The 20,287-nt window shown below is 34.7% G+C and overlaps 2 protein-coding genes across 2 annotated transcripts; both read right to left on the reverse strand.

Annotated features, from left to right (window-relative positions):
* Window positions 1-388: 388 nt before the first annotated feature.
* LOC133176916 (uncharacterized) lies at window positions 389-3,154 on the reverse strand. Its single transcript, XM_061311975.1, has 2 exons — window positions 1,185-3,154; window positions 389-1,069 (listed from the first exon to the last, which is right to left on the reverse strand). The coding sequence occupies exons 1-2, from the start codon at window positions 3,084-3,086 to the stop codon at window positions 389-391; spliced, it is 2,583 nt and encodes an 860-aa protein (XP_061167959.1). The 5' UTR covers window positions 3,087-3,154.
* Window positions 3,155-4,298: 1,144 nt separating this feature from the next.
* Window positions 4,299-14,358, reverse strand: LOC133176917 (uncharacterized). The gene is made up of 3 exons (XM_061311976.1): window positions 13,983-14,358; window positions 13,442-13,516; window positions 4,299-4,363 (listed from the first exon to the last, which is right to left on the reverse strand). Exons 1-3 carry the CDS (start codon window positions 14,356-14,358, stop codon window positions 4,299-4,301), a joined length of 516 nt encoding a protein of 171 aa, XP_061167960.1.
* Window positions 14,359-20,287: the final 5,929 nt, after the last annotated feature.

Consider the following 20,287-nt stretch of genomic DNA (forward strand, 5'->3'; position numbering starts at 1 on the left):
TTTGAAGCTACTGCACTGAAAGAATGGCAAAAGATGTGAAACACTAATTGGAGTCTGTAAGAAAATCAAGGGGTCCCAAAACTGAGTCGGAAAATACAATTTTTATTTTAAAACAGAGACTCAAGACTTAACATGAATAATGGATTTTCCTGAGGACAAAAACACAGAATAAAAAATTACACGTTTTATATATTAAATACATGCAACTTTGAACCGTACACACATTAATTCCTAGCTGTCAGTCTACATTATCACTTCTTGACAAATCAGATATAAATAACTTACATGAAAGTATGATATTCACAAATGATTGATTTGTATACTGACTAGCAGAAGTGAACTATTTGCGTGGATATAGTAATAGTTCATAAACTGAAACACACCATTTTTAAAATGTTAATTCGTTTACAGTGTTTGATAGTATACTCTGATGCTCATATGCCACCAAATCATTGATAACATTTTGAAGGTCTTCATCCTCTTCAAGATTTTCATCTCTTTTTATGTCATGGGATTTTCCAGATCTTTCAGCTTCTCTCTGCTTCTTCAGACATAAACTTCCAAAGAAACTTCTAATCTGTTGATGTGAAAGCCATTCCGCTGGCGAAAAAAGACAGTTCCCATCGACATCTGTCTCACATCTCATTTGTTTGGAGATTGTAAAAGGACTAGGCTTTTTTCCAGACTCTTCTCCATGATAATATAAAACTGATAAATAGTTCTTTACCTTTGGAGAGAAGCGGACTGCTTTTTTTCTCTTTTTTAATGCATATCCGGGGCATTCAGCAAAATATTTAGATTCAGAGAGTTCCACACTGTAGCAGGATGAAGGTTGATTCAGTTGCAGTTCCTGGCATTGGAAAGACCAAATTCGCATGCTCCTGTCTGTCAGGTTGTCCAAATTTTCATCATCATACACATGCTTACCGACAGCAAGATGCTGAATCAGTTGATTTTCTTTTTTAAACACCCTAATACAATCTGGTTCAATACAAGGAAAATTGTCTCTGTTTGTGCTTCCTCTGGTATATGATGCTTTGAAATCTGGTCTTTTTGGGTCAGAAAAAACCTATGGAAAATATATGATGCATTTAATATACTATCATCATAACAATTTGCAGCAAAATCTTGAACAAAAATTATTGTCATTGAAAAATTCTACAAAGTAATTAAATTTATCTTACCAACTTTTCATCTGCTAATGACAGTTGCTCAGAAATCCTGGAAATATCTGATGCATTTATCAGCTCTCCTCCAATCCCATAAGCTTTGTAAGCCTTAAGTCCTTCATCTTCAAAGCTGAAATTGTTATACTTTGAGATCTGAAAATTTTTCAACTGTCCACAAAGTACTGGCTGTGTATCAATTTGTGATGTTGGGCTAACAATGGAAACATAGGTGTTTCTAACACCACCATGACTTTCAAGTGCTTCCTTCATTTGCAAAGTGTTTGTGATGTCATGGCCTTCATTGATGTAATTAAGCATGTGAAGCCTGCAAGATCCTGTTCGTGAGTCACACAAGTCTTTGCCAGATTGCGCTTCACTGAAATTATACTGCTTTACAACTAATGGCAATTCATTGCGGAATTTCCAGAGATAGGACAGCATTGGTAAGGAATGGTAACAACCCGCATTATCTGATCTGATGTATGCATCCTTTAGATGTGGATGGATGGACTTCAACACTTTGAAAGCATTGTTGAAAATTTGACTGACTAAGTGCCATCCTTGCTTTCCTTCTTCCACAAGATGCACTATGGAAATTATCTCAATGTTCTTTTGGTCTTCTTTGTCTTCTGTTGTTGACTGTGCCTGACAAAGAATGCCACAAATCATGTGCCAGCTGATACCCTGCTTGCCAAACCACTCGTTCTGTGTTTCACGGAAAGTTTGTGGCAAATACTTCATTGCCCAGTCAGCAATGATCATCACTTCATGTAGCTGTAGGTTCTGAATGATATTCTCTCTGCACAGATCCTGGTTCACTGTTCTAATTGAATGATCTCTCCAGGCCCATATCTTTTCTGTTGCCAACTCAAAATCATGGTTTGTTTCTTCTTTGTCTTGAGTGCTGATAAAAGTTGTATGTTTTATGAGATCACCAATTTCCAATTTCATATGATACATAGTTTCACATAACTGGCAGCTAGTATTATGCAAATGATCACATTCTTTTTCGGACAATGCAAACTGTGTACAGTGTTGAATGCAGTCACTGGAAGGGGAGATGTGACTTTTGAACTCATTCTTCAGATGTACCTTCAATGTTTCTAGCATTTTCTGGATTTCAGTAACTTTGCTCTCTGGAAGACCCTTCATAGCAAGAGTGGATATCAATTTGTTCAAAGTATCAATACCATCCATTCCATCACTGATGTAGTTATCCAACCCATGCAGAGACTTCAGTTGAGAGGCAGGGCATGCTTTGATGATTTTATAAAGGGTTGCTCTTGATGGAGGAAGGATTGAGTTTTCTTTGCAATAGGAATTATATGCTGTGATGAGTCGAGAAGCTATCATAGTTCGTATCACTTTTGGAATTTTTACACTTAGGCCTGATGATAATTTCAAGTGTCTTGATCCAAATCCAACAACTTGCAGGTAAGCTGGAGATGAAATAAACTGAATGAAGTGATGTATCTTCTCCTTTGGTATACGTACTCTTGTGATCTTTGGTGGCGTAATGTACTGCCCAGGTCCATGGGTTGCAGCATATTTTCTTGCAGCATCAATCTTGTACAGAGTTAACCCATCAACAAGAGACAAGAGTTCTGATTTGGTATACTGTCCAACAATTATTGATAAAATCTGCACTTTTGTAGTATGGTCCTCTGCCTTCATGTAAGCAGAAATAACTGCTTCGGTAACTGCATCACTTTGTTTTGGTTTTTCCTTTGGAATGCTGTCAAAAACTTGAAGCATCAACTCTGTACCTTGGCATGGTGCAATACTCTCACAAACAAGCTCAATTGCTAAACGTGCTTGGCGTATGTAAAACTTCCTTGTAGAGTACTGCAACTGGTCCAACTTCTGAGATACCTGGCACTTTAAAGGAGGGTAATCTCCACTTGATAGGATATCCATTGCATGGTTGAACAGTTCACGCTGAGATCTTTCATCTTTTGACCAATTAGATGCACTTGTTGACTGGGATGATATGAATTCAAAATCTGAAAAAATCAGTGACAGATTTATGTTTTTTTTACAATTAAAGTTTATATATAAGGGATATTGCAATATCTGAAGATGGCATTTTAATAAAGTTAATTTTCACCTATGCCCCTGTACAAAAGGACATATATTGTGATGTTTATGATGTCCTAAATGACATCCTGATCAATTTCAACATTATAACAAAAGGACCATGGGCCACAATGCTCACCTGAGTCACCTCCTTTTCCTATTACAGTCATACCCATTGGAAACATATAAGTCATGAAATTATACAGAAAATTTGAGAAAATATTAACTTCAAATCTGTGTCCAAGCACCTTTAATATAATATGCTTTCCATAAAAGGTAGCTAGTGTACCCAACTTGTTTAAAAAATGTGTTTACATATAAACACACATATATATACCTGCCTTTGCCTGTACAAGTTATTTATAAAAAAATTGATATACTCTGGATAGATAATTACAATTTCTTTTGGAGAGGGGGTCAAGGTTAATGTTTTTTTTACCTATAGGTAATATATTTTCTGTTACTTCCATTTGCTCCACTCTTTGCTCTGTAAAATAATTAAAAAGGTCATGATGTATATACCCATATAGATAACAGCTAAAAATGCTTATGCTAAGCACAATGCTTCTGTTTTGAATGAATCATTTAAATAAAGCCCAAAACTGGAACTATATGGACTGGACTTATCAGTTTATAAGTCACATCCTCACCATTTTGACTTAACTTCATGTAAACTGTTCTTAGTGATTTTGTTTATCAAGATTTAACCGTATAATAACCATCATAATCATAATAACTTGTGTATACATTATACAATATTATAGTACATGCACAAACTCTGTTAATAATGTCATTTGATTTGCATGATCACAATGACCATGCACATGTATTTTATTCACTAGTGTGGAAATGATACATACATTGATACATGTATTTTAAATTCATTTTGAGATAAATTAAACATTGATTGTATCTATATATATATATCTCTCTCTCTCTCTCTCTCTCTCTCTCTCTCTCTCTCTCTCTCTCTCTCTCTCTCTCTCTCTCTCTCTCTATATATTATTATTATTATTATTATTATTATTTATAATTATTATTATTATTATTATACTAGAGTAAGTGATCACCTGTTTGGTTTGATGCATTTGCTGTCTTTTCAAGCAAGGAACACATTTCTACAAAAGAAACATTTATTTACAATACTTAATAATCCTCAGAGTTAATCTTTAATTTCCAAACAGGACTGGAACATGCAGGTACATGTGAAGTCTATCAATATTATGAAACTATTGAGTGTAAAAGCCATTCATCAAGATTTACTGTATATTCCTTAATTTATGCATTAATACTTTTTAAAATATCAAATACACTCATAAATGTCAAATTGTGAGAACATTAATTATGTTCCCCAAACGAAGTTTGGGAACATATTGTTTTTACTCTGTTTCTTCTTATTATGTTCCCCAAACGAAGTTTGGGAACATATTGTTTTTACTCTGTTTCTTATTATTATTATTATTATTAAGGTCTTCCGTCTCCAACGGAAGACCTTATTGTTTTCGTTCGGTTTCTTTTTCCCTATTATTATTATTAAGGTCTTCCGTCTCCAACGGAAGACCTTATTGTTTTCGTTCGGTTTCTTTTTCCCTATTATTAAGGTCTTCCGTCTCCAACGGAAGACCTTATTGTTTTCGTTCGGTTTCTTTTTCCCTATTATTATTATTATTATTATTCTTACCGATTTTGTGCACACGAGTTCTCGGTAACGTCTTGGCCGATTCTCATGAAACTTTCAGAACTGATAGGTATTGATCTGAACCTTATTGGAAATTTTTTTCGTTGATGACGTCACTTTCCATCTCGAGATATTTAGGATTTTCTGATTTTTAGAGGGTCGGCTTGTCCTGGAAACTCCTCCGAAACGACTTAAGATATTGAGTCAAGATTTTCAGTGAAGGTAGGGGAAGGTTGGTAGATTTGCAGGCAGGTGTCCAAATTTCTCTAGCGCAAAAGGCGCCGAAGCTCGGTAGGGCTCAAAAACTGTCTCGGAAACATCTCACAAAATTTAACACCTTTTCTTTCATACCTTCATACATATTAAGAATTTGTTAAAACATATAGAAGAAAAGTTGTGCAGAATGAGACGACCTTTCATTTAATATCAAGAAAAAGGGGCTGACCCCTCAAATTAGGGGCTGAGAGGGGCCAAAAGTCTTTAATCTTTAACTTTTTAACAGTCAATAATTTGTAATACATTACTGAAGCAAAGATGTTTATCTTAACAATTTACAACAATATATGATAAGATTTTGATCATATGTTACGTAATAAGGGGTCACAAGGGGCCAGAATGCTAAATATTTGACGCTTTATATCTCGAAAAGGGAGAATATTTTGATAAGCAATACTGAACAAAAGATGGTCAGAATAATGTTCTAAACAATATACACTCTTTCAATTTTTGTCAAACGGCCCCATTAAGGACCTGTAGGGGTGGCCCCTTAATATTTCCATTCAGCATATCTCCACAACGAAAAGAAATCTCTGAATAGTTGTTGAACAAAAAGTCTTTAAATTCACAAGACCTTTCATTTGATATCAAGAAAAAGGGGCTGACCCCTCAAATTAGGGGCTGAGAGGGGCCAAAAGTCTTTAATCTTTAACTCTTTAACGACCAATAATTTGTAATACATTACTGAAGCAAAGATGTTTATCTTACCGATTTACAACAATATATGATAAGATTTTGATCATATGTTACGTAATAAGGGGTCACAAGGGGCCAGAATGCTAAATATTTGAAGCTTTATATCTCGAAAAGGGAGAATATTTTGATAAGCAATACTGAACAAAAGATGGTCAGAATAATGTTCTAAACAATATACACTCTTTCAATTTTTGTTAAACGGCCCCATTAAGGACTTGGAGGGGTGGCCCCTTAATATTTCCATTCAGCATATCTCCAGAACGAAAAGAAATCTCTGAAAAGTTGTTGAACAAAAAGTCTTCAAAATCACAAGACCTTTCATTTGATATCAAGAAAAAGGGGCTGACCCCTCAAATTAGGGGCTGAGAGGGGCCAAAAGTCTTTCATCTATACCTCTTTAATGATCAATAATTTGTAATACATTACTGAAGCAAAGATGTTTATCTTAACGATTTACAACAATATATGATAAGATTGTGATCATATGTTTCGTAATAAGGGGTCACAAGGGGCCAGAATGCTAAATTTTAGATACTTTATATCTCGAAAAGGGGGAATATTTTAATAAGCAATACTGAACAAAAGATGGTCAGAATAATGTTCTAAACAATATACACCCTTTCAATTTTTGTCAATCGGCCCATTAAGGACTTGGAGGGTGGCCCCTAAATATTTCAATTCAGCATATTTCCACAACGAAATGAAATCTCTGAATATTTCTTGAATAAAACGTTTTCTAAATCACAAGGCCTTTCAACTGATATCAGGAAAAAGGGGCTGACCCCTCAAACTAGGGGCTCAGAGGGGCCAAAAGCATATGATCTATAGCTCTTTGATAATGTTATATAAATCAAAAGAAGGAAATCTAATTAGGAAAATCTATATATTATAATCTTTTAACAAAGATCATAGTCAAAATCATATCTCATCTTATCGAAAAATCGGACGGAAGACCTACTCGTTGCTCGCAACGAGATCTCATCTAGTTATTATTATTATTATTATTATTTTTCTTCCAACCGATTTTGTGCACGCGATTTCTCAGAAACGGCTGGGCCGATTTACACCAAACTTTCAGATGTAAAAGGTATTCAATTAATCTTGATAGGTTTTTTTTGTTTTTTAATGACGTCACTTCCGGTCGTGAGATATTGACGATTTTCTGATTTTCAGAGGGTTGGCTTGTCCTGGAAACTCCTCCTTAACGACTAAAGCTATTGAGTTAAGATTTTCAGTGAAGATAGAGGAAATATTGTAGATGTGCAATTGGGCATCTATATTTTTCCAGCTCAAATGGCGTTGAAGCTCGCCTGGGCTCGAAAAATAGGCTCACAAACATCTCGCAAAATTTGACACGTTTTCTTTTATATCTTTTTACCTGTAAATATTTTGTTAAAACATGTATTACAAAAGATGTGTAAAATGATAAGACCTTTCATTTGATATCGAGAAAAAAGGGCTGATCCCTCAAATTAGGGGCTCAGAGGGGCCAAAAGTCTTTTATGTATAACTCTTGAACGATCAATATTTTGTTATAAATTACTGAAGCAAAAATGTTCATCTTATCGATTTGCAACTATATGGTTAAAAATTTTGATCATATGTTACGTAATAAGGGGTCAAAAGGGGCCAGAATGCTAAATCTTTGACGCTTTATATCTCAAAAAGGGGGAATATTTTGATAAGCAATATTGAACAAATGATGTTCAGAATAATGTTCTAAACGATATGCAAGGTTTCAATTTTTGCAAAACGGCCCCATTAAGGACTTCAAGGGCTGGCCCCTAAATATTTCAATTCAGCATATCTCGAAAACGAAAATAGATTTCTGAATAGTTGTTGAACAAAAAATCTTCAAAATCACAAGACCCTTCAATTGATATCAAGAAAAAAGGGCTGATCCCTTAAATAAGGGGCTCAGGGGGCCCAAAAGTCTTTCATGTATATCTTTTGAACGATCAATAATTTGTTATAAATTACTGAAGCAAATATGTTCATCTCAACGATTTGCAACTATATGTTTTAAAATTCTGATCATATGTTACGTAATAGGGGGTCAAAAGGGGCCAGACTGCTAAATCTTTGATGCTTTATATCTCGAAAAGGGGGAATATTTTGATAAGCAATACTGAACAAAAGATGGTCAGAATAATGTTTTAAACAATATGCACCCTTTCAATTTTTGTCAAACGGCCCCATTAAGGACTTGGAGGGGTGACCCCTAAATATTTCCATTTAGCAGATATCCACAACGAAAAGAAATCTCTGAACAGTTGTTGAACAAAAAGTCTTCAAAATCACAAAACCTTTCATTTGATATCAAGAAAAAGGGGCTGACCCTTCAAATTAGGGACTGAGAGGGGCCAAAAGTCTTTCATCTCTAACTCTTTAACGATCAATAATTTGTAATACATTACTGAAGCAAAGATGCTTATCTTAACGATTTACAACAATATATGATAAGATTCTGATCATAGGTTACGTAATAAGGGTCACAAGGGGCCAGAATGCTAAATCTTTGACCCTTTATATCTAGAAAAAGGGGGAATATTTTGATAAGCAATACTGAACAAAAGATGGTCAGAATAATGTTCTAAACAATATGCACCCTTTCAGTTTTTATCAAACGGCCCCATTAAGGACTTGGAGGGGTGGCCCCTAAATATTTCCATTCAGCATATCTCCATAACGAAAAGAAATCTCTGAATAGTTGTTGAACAAAAAGTCTTCAAAATCACAACTTTTAATTGATAACAAGAAAAAGGGGCTGACCTCTCAAACTAGGGGCTCAGAAGGGCCAAAGCATGTCATTTATAGCTCTTTGATAATGCTATGTAAATCAGTAGAATGAAATCTAATTAGAGAAGTCTATATATTATTAACTTTTAACAAAGGTCATAGTCAAAATCATATTTTATCGAAAAATCGGACGGAAGACCTACTCGTTGCTCGCAACGAGATCTCATCTAGTTATTTTTATTATTCTTACCGATTTTGTGCACGCGAGTTCTCGAAAATGTCTTGGCCGATTTTCATGAAACTTTCAGATCTGATAGGTATTGATCTGAACCTTATTGGAAATTTTTTTCGTTGATGACGTCACTTTCCATCTCGAGATATTTAGGATATTCTGATTTTTAGAGTGTCGGCTTGTCCTGGAAACTCCTCCGAAACGACTTAAGATATTGATTCAAGATTTTCAGTGAAGGTAGGGGAAGGTTTGTAGATTTGCAGGCAGGTGTCCAAATCTCTCTAGCGCAAAAGGCGTCGAAGCTCGGTAGGGCTCAAAAAATGTCTCAGAAACATCTCACAAAATTTCAAACCTTTTCTTTCATATCTTCACACCTGTTAAGAATTTGTTAAAACATATAGAAGAAAAGTTGTGCAGAATGTTACGACCTTTCATTTGATATCAAGAAAAAGGGGCTGACCCCTCAAATTAGGGGCTGAGAGGGGCCAAAAGTCTTTCATCTATAACTCTTTAACGATCAATAATTTGTAATACATTACTGAAGCAAAGATGCTTATCTTAACGATTTACAACAATATATGATAAGATTCTGATCATATGTTACGTAATAAGGGGTCACAAGGGGCCAGAATGCTAAGTCTTTGACGCTTTATATCTCGAAAAGGGAGAATATTTTGATAAGCAATACTGAACAAAAGATGGTCAGAATAATGTTCTAAATAATATGCACCCTTTCAATTCTTATTAAACGGCCCCATTAAGGACTTGGAGGGTTGGCCCCTAAATATTTCCATTCAGCATATCTCCACAACGAAAAGAAATCTCTGAATAGTTGTTGAACAAAAAGTCTTCAAAATCACAAGATCTTTCAATTGGTATCAAGAAAAAGGGGCTGACCCCTCAAATTAGGGGCTCAGAGGGGCCAAAAGTCTTTCATCTATAACTCTTTTACGATCAATAATTTGTAATACATTACTGAAGCAAAGATGCTTATCTTAACAATTTACAACAATATATGATAAGATTCTGATCATATGTTACGTAATAAGGGGTCACAAGGGGCCAGAATGCTAAGTCTTTGACGCTTTATATCTCGAAAAGGGAGAATATTTTGATAAGCAATACTGAACAAAAGATGGTCAGAATAATGTTCTAAACAATATGCACCCTTTCAATTTTTGTCAAACAGCCCCATTAAGGACTTAGAGGGGTGGCCCCTAAATATTTCCATTCAGTATATCTCCACAACGAAAAGAAATCTCTGAATAGTTGTTGAACAAAAAGTCTTTAAAATTACAAGACCTCTCATTTGATATCAAGAAAAAAGGGCTGATCCCCTAAATTAGGGGCTGAGAGGGGCCAAAAGTCTTTTATGTATAACTCTTGAACGATCAATATTTTGTAATACATTACTGAAGCAAAGATGCTTATCTTAACAATTTACAACAATATATGATAAGATTCTGATCATATGTTACATAATAAGGGGTCACAAGGGGCCAGAATGCTAAGTCTTTGACGCATTATATCTCGAAAAGGGGGATTATTTTGATAACCAATGCTGTACAAAAGATGGTCAGAATAATGTTCTAAACAATATGCACCCTTTCAATTTTTGTCAAACAGCCCCATTAAGGACTTGGAGGGCTGGCCAATAAATATTTCAATTCAGCATATCTCCATACCGAAAAGAAATCTCTGAATAGTTGTTGAACAAAAAGTCTTCAAAATCACAAGACCTTTCATTTGATATCAAGGAAAAGGGGCTGACCCTTCAAATTAAGGGCTCAGAGGGGCCAAAAGCCTGTCATATATAGTTCTTTGATAATGTTATATAAATCAAAAAAATGAAATCTAATTAGGGAAGTCTATATATTATTATCTTTTAACAAAGATCATAGTCAAAATCATATCTCATCTTATCGAAAAATCGGACGGAAGACCTACTCGTTGCTCGCAACGAGATCTCATCTAGTTATTATTATTATTCTTTTTTTCTACTTTCTTCTCCGGTACTTTTTTGTCCGGGAGTGTTCTCATAGAACCACTCATCCGATTGACATGAAACCTTTTTAGGGTTAATAGGCATGCTGTGTAGGTGTGTGGAACGAAGGTCATTTTGCGCGCACATGCATGCGCGTGCGCGCGCGTGCAATGAGTGAAATGACTGATATACTTGATGAAGCCGTAACTTTTATATTTCTTGATCAATTGCTTTGAAACTCAAAATATAAAGATATATTAGTAGTCTAGACAAGACAACATGGTCAAATTAGCGTGAACTCACGCGCATGCATGTGCGCTCTTCTCTGATTGGCTGATACAAAAATCTCAATAATTTCCTTGTTTTTTGACAAAATACTTTGAAATTTAGAATATAAGTATATATTATAAGGTGCTACAACATGTTATATAGGAAATTTCTTGAAAACACGCGCATGCAGGTGTGCTGCAAACTGATTGGTTGAAACTTTAAATGTCTTTAACTCCCTTGGTTTTTAACAAAACAGGATGAAATTTAAGACATGGATAGGCACATAGAGCTCCTACATTATGATACTATCAAAATTGAATGCAAGGCCATGCATGCGCGTATGCTGAATTTTGATTGGCTAATACTTAAAGGGTTACATCTCTCTTATTTTTCAATGAAATTCTTTAATATTTAAAACAAATGTATGTATTGTGAGACACTATAAGATAATTAATGTAAAAAATGTAGCTATTAGATTGGCTCATACCCATATGGCTATATCGGAGTAGTTTTCCAATGAAATACCCTTAAAAATAAAGTGTCCATCTATATTACAAAAGTATTGTCTAATTTATTGAAGCTTGTAGGGAATGGGGCATCACAAAGGATTGGGGAGCCGTTTGGGGAACATCTGTAACGGTTCCCGTTACAATTAGCACTAGTTATTATTATTATTATTATTTTTCTTCCTGGGTACTTTTTTGTCCGTGAGTGATCTCCGAAACTACACATCCGATTGAGGTGAAACCTTTTTAGGGTTACTAGGCATGTTATGTAGATTTGCGGAACGAAGGTCATTTTGCGCGCACGCGCATGCACGTGCGTGCGCGTGCAATGCGTAAAATGACAAATATACTTGATATAGCTGTAACTTTTATATTTTTTGATAAAATGCTTTGATACTCAGAATATAAGGATATATTAAAAGTGTGAACAAGATGACATGGTCAACATGCACATGCATGCACGTGCGCGCACGCGCAAAGCGTAAAATGACCAATTTACTTGATATAGTTGTAATTTTGAAACTTTTTGATGAAATGCTTTGATACTCAAAATATTTATATGCATTTAAAGTGTAGACAAGACGACATGATCATCATGCATATGCATGCACGTGCGCGCACGTGCAATGTGTTAAATGACCAATTTACTTAATATAGCCGTACTTTTTACATTTTTTTATGAAAAGCTTTGATATTAAGAATATACAGATATATTAAAAGTGCAGACAAGATGATGTGGCCATTATGCACATGCATGCACATGCGCGCGCGTGCAATGTCTTTAATGACCAATATACTTAATATAGCCATAACTTTTATATTTTTTGATGAAAAGCTTTCATACTAAGAATAAACAGACATATTATAAGTGTAGACAAAATGGCATGGTCATTATGAACATGCATACAGGTGCGCGTGCGCGCAATGCTAAGATGACCAATATACTTGATATAGCCGGAACTTATATATTTCTTGATGAAATGTTTTGATACTGAGAATATAAAGATGCATTTATAGTATAGACGGAATGACATGGTCAACCTGCACATGCATGCATGCACGTGCGTGAAATGCGTTAAATGACCAATATACTTAATTGCCTTATTTAATGAAGCTTACAGGAAATGACACCAAAAGGGTGTTGGGGAGCGTTTGGGGAACATCTGTAACGGTCCCCGTTACAATTAATACTAGTTTACAAGAAGTATGTGATCCAAATGCTCACTAGTATTACCCTCACTCTGATAGGAATATTCCTTGTCATGTGAATATACAGAAATTTGGTAAGGAAAGACGTACACATAAACAGGAAGTTCACATATAGGATTTGTACAAAAATGAATCCCACCATATGGCATGCCTAAACAAAGAGTATGCTCAAATTTCAAGCAACTTCCTTGAGTAGTTGCTGAGAAAACTACGACAGAAATTTTGTATGCACTGTCTGACAGGGATAATCAGGAAGTTGACATCAGATTTGTACAAAAATTAATCACACCAAATGGCATGCGAAAGCAAAGAGTGTGCTAAAATTTCAAGCATCTGCGATGAATAGTTGCTGAGAAAACTGCGACAAGAATTTGTTATGGACAGACATACAGATGGACACATAAGGGTAAAACAGTATACCCCCTCTCCTTCAGAGCGGGGGTATAATGAATGGACTGCTGTTCAAGAGTTTTTATTTTTTATATATATTTTAGCTGTACAAAAATAAAAGCAACTGATTTTATTTTGCAAGTGAAGCTTGACTAAAGACTGAATGAAATAATTTGATAAAACTTCTCTCACTCTCTCTATGTACAGTATATGTACCTTTCAGCTCTTCCTTCAGATCTATCCCCATACTGATTTCTTTTTTGTGTGTTTCTATGCATCTTCTGCATATACCTGTAACAATCAGCATGATCAGAAATTAAATATGTTTATAACTATAAATCATAATAGAATACACATGTATGATGTATATATACTTATAGCCTAAATATCAGTAGATGTTTCACACATTTTACAGAATTAATACAGGCTGATTAGGATATCACTGTTTGCTTTTACATCACAGGGTTGTCCATTAAAGACCTAGGGGTTAGGGAATTTTCCCAGCTATGGTGACATACATGTAATTCCCACATTATTCTGGCATTGTCCGCTCTACTTCACTAGTAGTGGGAGGAATCCCAGACACCCTTCTCATTTTAGAATGTCACCTTCTATTTTGCTTCTTACTGACAACCCTGATATTATGTACAGCAGTGTCTTTCTGCAAACTTTTAAAGTTAACTCAAGTGGTTCTGAAAAATTTCTTTAGTCTTTAATTTACTGAAAATAAATAAATAAATCTGCATAATGTTCTTACCAGATCCAATCGGCAAAACCACATTCAACTTGAGCCATATCTCTCGACTTTGGACAACAGTGACTCCTCGAGCGATAGTACTGGATTTACTTTTATCATGCAATGGATGACAATAGGTCCTTTTGTTTCTCTTCCAATGCAAACCCAAAATATTTCTGTGTTTGAGGCATACATGTTTATATAAATTAGACAGTCCAAGTCCCATAACACCTGCACGGTTTAATATAAGAACACTTTCAGGGATATGAATGTCCTCTGTGCTGCATTTTAGGTACCTGGCATGACTAGTTGTATCTTTTTTACACTCTTTCAATAAAACCAAGGTGTTTTCATCACAATTGTCACCAAATGAACACCTCATCTTGTCGTCTGCCATTAGATGTCATACTCTTACTTCCTTTAAATAAGGAGAGTTCCACTAAGGGAGATAATTTTTCTGATAGTTTTACCCAATTTCATTTGATTTTTAAACTTGTATAATGTTATTTGCAACCAAAATCCTTTTAGCTACTAATTGATTTTGTTGAAGTTTTTCATTTAAATAGATATTCATAATATTTTATGCGTTTCTTGGGTTTTTACAACATTCTACATAGAGTGGTAGTTTTCCACACATTGATTTAATCAATTTTAGATCTCACTACATATAGAGTCAAAGTTGATATTAAAATAAAAACAAATATTTCTAGTTAGGGCATTTCCCAAACTTTAAAAAAATATTTTTCATTTGAATAAAATTGCATTTTTTATTTTAATTTTTATCCTCTAAACTTATGATGTTTTCTTAATATTTTTCTTACGAAACAGTGCTAAAAATAGAACAGGCCCTTTAAATAGAAAAACATGGGTTACTGGCAGTTTGCATGCTGAGTTTTATTAGAGGACACATAATGCTAATTAGAAAATATAAAATCAGTTAAAATGATCACAATGCCTTTCATAAGAAAATTTGGATTTTGCATGGTTCTCTCGTAGACACGCATTTAATACATTTAACAAATCTAAATGGAAAACATCAGAAAAATATATTTGAAGAAATCTTCAGAAAAAGGCAGGGCCTAGGATCTTCATCCCCCCTCACCGGTCACGGTAGCCTAGTGGTAGGGGACTCGCTTCGTGATCGGGAGGAACGGGTTCGATTCTCGTTCGCCGCGCCGCGTCAAACCTAAAACGTAAACATAGTGACTGTTCCTTCGCCAAGCGTCCGGCGCTAGAAGAGCAAGTCACGGGTCTTTCGGATGAGACCTTAAAACCGAGGTCCTGTGTCACGGTAGGCGCTGGCACGATAAAGAACCCTCACTGCTCAAAGACCCTAATTGCCGAGTATAGTTCTAAATTCGAAGATCTTCAACGGCATACTGTGACGTCTCTATATGAGTGAAAACTTCTCGAATGGGACGTTAAACAGCATATAATTAATTAATCAATCAATCATCCCTCGACTTTATAAGTTTTGTAAGATCAAATTTTAAAGCTCATTGACAACATGACCCTACGTGAGAAAGCTGTTTCTTGTTTGTTTTTTTAGCCTATTGTTTATCATACAAATTCCAGCCGTTGGGAGTTCTTTTAGTCCAACCTAATTGTGTACATATCTAATTAATATGATTCATTTGAGTAAAATACATCATTTGTAACGCTATTGTTAACTAGACAGCCAGTCTACAAAACTCACAGACAAAAAGATCTAATTTGGCAAAATGATAATATTTTGTCTTCTTAACACTTTTCTTTTGTTGATTTTTGATCCACATCATTCATGTACAAAGTCTATCAAAAACTGAGGTTCTCGATTTTTTATCTAATATTTTTGAAAATTGACGCTATATAAAAACGCCTCATCTGAATGATGATCAACACAAAAAGGAAACTGGGCGTCTGAAAGCAGATGGATCACTTTCTACAATTGCAAAAAAATTAAATGTTGCACAAAACACCATATCTCAGATAATAGACAGCACAGACACCAACATCATGGAATAACAAATGGTCGCCAAAGGTATGGCGGACCACACGTGACATCAACAGCACAGGATCGTCATTGGTTTGCGTCATCTTCATTAATGTTCCACAATGACGTTGTCTACAGGATTAGCTATCCCTGAGCTGTATAGAATATCAAACAAGACCGTTTGCAGTTGACGGTGGGATGATGGAATTAGAGCCAGAGGACTTTTTCTTGCCATTGTTCTGACCTCACAACACCGCCAATATCGACTTCAAAGGTCTCAGACCAACAGACTTTGGCCATGAGTCCAGATTTTTTTTTATTGCAAACCGTGATGAAAGAGTCATAAGAGTATAAGCTTCGTAATGAACGTTTTGCAGAAAAAATGCGTCCGGGAGGTTGATAGATTTCGTGTTGGTAGTGTTATAATATGGGCAACGGTATTGTTTACAAACAGGACTGAATTGATTCATATTCAAAGGACTTTGACAGCATAACGGTACTCTGACAATATCCTGCCTGCACATGACTTTCCAATAATGCAGCATCATGGAGCCATATTTCAATCTGACAATACAAAGCCACATTCTGCTTGTCTGACAAGTGCGTTCTGGCAAAGCCAAAACATCTAGTCCTGCATTAGTCATCTAAATCGCTAGATTAAACCCATTGAACATGCATTGCACGAAATGGATAGGCATGTCAGTCAGAGACAACCGCGTCCCAAGAATATGCAACAGCTGAGCCAAGCTCTACATTTAGAGTGGGGGAGTATTCTAATGCAGTTTTTAATACACTGATTTGAGTCCAAGGGGTGACGTTTTAGGCTTTCATTGGTTCTGTAGGGGGCATACCAGGTTTTGATCTTTAATGACCTTGAACTGTCTATGATTGTAAAATTCTTGAGTAATTATAGCATTTAGATTGAGACCTATTGTTTACCACATTTCTTTGTTATCAATATATCAGTCTATGAAAACATTTATTTTTAATGTGTCACTTAAATTTCACTATGCGTTTCTTTTTTTGAAGAGTATATATACAACGATTTCTTGATAGTCTAAACTTAGCAAAGAAGAATTATCGAATCTTGAATACGCCTTCTGATTGGTAAATTTAGAAATTGATAGAAAATGAATCAGGAAGTTCGAATTTCGCACTCGAATGTTGAATGAGCCTGGGCTTTCGTACAAAGCCAAACTATTCTGACTTGGTTTATATATAATAATTTATAATATCCTATATACTGTATATTAATGAGATTTTTGTATGTTGAAATGAAATCGTTTAATTTAAAATCTAAAATCGTTGGAATTATTTAATATAGAATGTTTAGCCTAGTAGGAAAAAATCTATGGGTATTTGTTTTCAGTGAAATATAAGAGATTCCGACAATAATTATCTTTTTATTTACTTTTAGATGTTTTGAAAACAACAAGTTATGAGAAATCACCAAAATCCCAGAATGTGCCGGGTTTCAGTACATCAAAAACTTATTCTACGGAAAAGTTTGAAAACCATGACTTATTTTATAGAGGCATTGTAATTTCAATCGGAACATTGTTATTAAGTATTCTTTTTCTGATCGTTATATATGAAAGTTACAAAGTTCTGAAATTTTACTTTACTTCGAATGAGCAATATTATAATATCAACATCACCGATGATGTTTACGCCGAGATAAATCACATTGAAAATGAAGTCAGATAGATGTACGGCAAGGTTAGCAAACACACTACTTAAGAGACTGTGTTTCAAAGATACTTTGTAATCAACACTATTAAACATGAAATAATAATTCTATTCTTATTTGTTACTATTCAAACTTGAATGGAATTTACAGATATACATTGTATGTTATAACATTTGAAGTAGAGAAATGAAAACATTACCAACCTCACTCACTTACCTTATTTTTGTTATTTAAAGTTTTGATGATTAAAAAGATTATGTTTCTCACAAGGTTAACGTAACATTTTCAATTGTGAAGTATTGTGATTTATTTATTGAATAAAAGTGATATTCTTTCACAGTGTGAAAGGATATCAAAGTAAGTAAAAATGATTTCTGGGCTGTTATAAGATAGAGATAGTAACTAAACCGTCTTGATAGAGACTAAATCTGTAAATTTCCTGCCAAATATATTGCTAAAATACATGGTGCAATTTTTTTCAATTTAACAATTGCTAATCAACAGCTCAGCTATGACGTCACGGCCTACAAAACTGTGTTCAGAAAAGACAAAGACAAAGAGAAATAAAAGAAAATGTAATAAACAGAAATTTCAATGTTTTGTAGTTGGATATAGAATTTCTATCACTCGTGAGACAGGATTTTTTTTTACAAAATATTTTCACTCGTGCTTCTCACTCCTGAAAATATCAAAACATCCTGTCCCACTCGTGAAATAAATTCCATATCCAACAACAAAACGTTGAATACCCTCTATATATTTTACCGCTATAGAAACAAATCACTGATTCTACACACAGGTACTCTAAAGTACTCTACGTAAAGTTGATTTTAAGGTATGTCACTCCTGACATGAGTAAAATCAAAGATAAAGCTAAGGCGAGAAAACATTGATTTTTGTCATATTTTGCCCCCTAGATCACTTTTATGGTCGATATAAGACGATAAAATTAAACTATTCGATTTCACTAAGCATGAGCCAACCCGAAATTGTACACCTTAGATATCTTCTTCTTTACTCCTGGACATCAAGCAGTCAAACTTTTGGCATGATTGTAATAAACATTACTAGTAAGTCCTCTACCAAAATCGTGAAATTCATGGCAGTTAGAATGCAGCTCTAATGATCGTATTGTGAAAATGCATAAATTCTTTAAAAATCTTCTATTCCCCCTGTATATAAAGCAAATAAATCTAGTGGTTATGATGATCAAGGGTGCCTCTTTCAAAATTGTGAAATTTGTGGCCTCAGAGTCGGAGTTTTGCGGGAGGGGGGCTCTATTGATTATATAGTGAAAGCTCCTTTCTATTAAACAAACAAACCAAGTATATAGTTATAATGAGCAAGGGTGCATCTTCCAAAATTGTGAAATTCATGGCCCCTGGGTTGGGGGTTCTGGTGTTAAGGCAGGGCTCTATTGATTAAAGAGTGAAAATGCATTGATTCTTTGAAAGTCTTCCCCTCAGGTCCTGGGTATTTAGCATGCTACATGGTTATGATGATCAAGAGTTCCTCTTTCAAAATTGTGAAATTTGTGACCCCAGGGTCAGGGGGTTCAGGTGGGAGGGCGGGGCTATATAGATCATGAAGTTAAGTGCGTTATTTCTTTGAAAATCTTTTTCTCTGCTCCTGATTATTATGTTAAACAAACTAAGTGCATGGTTATGATGCGAAAGGGTGTCTCTTCCAAAATTGTGAATTTCATGACCCTGGTCATGGGTTCTTGTGTTAGGATGGGGCTGTGTTGAATCTATAGTGAAAATACATTATTTCTTTGAAAATCTTCTTTGCTCCTGGGCATCTTGGAGGCAGAGTAAAAATTTTAATAAGCAAGGGTATTTTTACCAGATTTCTGATATTCTGGACCATTTGGTCAAGTGTTCTGGTGCTGGCCAGGGCTCTATTAATTTGTACTCTGCTGAAAGAAGTTATTCCCCTTTGCCATTCACCTTTGATAATTAATAATTGTAAATAATTAATTTACTGTATTTGAGAAGTTAATAGGATAAGAAAATTATGCAAGAACTTTTATGATAGAATACAAAAAGTACTTTCTTAGTTTTAATGATCAGGTAGACTTGTAAATAATAGACAAATAAACATGAGACAAAAATAACTCATCTTATTAAATGTTCTTCAAAGACCAAGAGAGGCTAGTGTGAGAGGTAAGAATATGGGGATAAACATAGTATTGAAGCACTATTGTTTTGTTAATAGTCTGCTTTGTGATAGTAATAATTTGGGGCAAGAAGAACTTATGAGTACAAGACTAAGTATTTCGTTGATCCAGATCATCCTATTTCTTGATTTTGGCTTCATTAATCAATTTAATTTAAACTTCTATGGATCTTATAAATTGTTGTATTATACTCAGGTGTCCGTTAAGGTCATAGGACCGTTTGTTTGGCAAAGTCTGTAAAGTGAATGTGTAAAATTTGTTCTAAAAATATTAATTTAAACCTATATTTAATATCAATAGCTTATTATAACGGAAAAAAATTCTTCGAGTAAAATATGTAAAGCTAAAGTTCTAAGATATTAAATTAAACAGAAATGAAAATTTGAAGAATTTCTTCTACGCAGGTAGGTAAAGGCTTCCCATAGAATATCACAGTGCACTCTGTGCTTTCACTTTTCTGAACTACCAAAATATGACGTCATAAC

The sequence above is a fragment of the Saccostrea echinata genome, unplaced genomic scaffold, assembly GCF_033153115.1.
Source record: "Saccostrea echinata isolate AGI-Se365-2 ecotype Australia unplaced genomic scaffold, CSIRO_AGI_Sech_v1 ptg000084l, whole genome shotgun sequence".
Taxonomy (NCBI): domain Eukaryota; kingdom Metazoa; phylum Mollusca; class Bivalvia; order Ostreida; family Ostreidae; genus Saccostrea; species Saccostrea echinata.

Excerpts from the sequence above, each read along its gene's own strand:
- LOC133176916 (XM_061311975.1), bottom strand. The coding sequence starts at position 3,086 with ATGGATATCCTATCAAGTGGAGATTACCCTCCTTTAAAGTGCCAGGTA. Across the intron at positions 1,070-1,184 it reads CATTAGCAGATGAAAAGTTG|GTTTTTTCTGACCCAAAAAG; the intron begins GTAAGATAAATT and ends TATTTTCCATAG.
- LOC133176917 (XM_061311976.1), bottom strand. The coding sequence starts at position 14,358 with ATGGCAGACGACAAGATGAGGTGTTCATTTGGTGACAATTGTGATGAA. Across the intron at positions 13,517-13,982 it reads GGTTTTGCCGATTGGATCTG|GTATATGCAGAAGATGCATA; the intron begins GTAAGAACATTA and ends TGATTGTTACAG. Across the intron at positions 4,364-13,441 it reads TCTGAAGGAAGAGCTGAAAG|AAATGTGTTCCTTGCTTGAA; the intron begins GTACATATACTG and ends TTTCTTTTGTAG.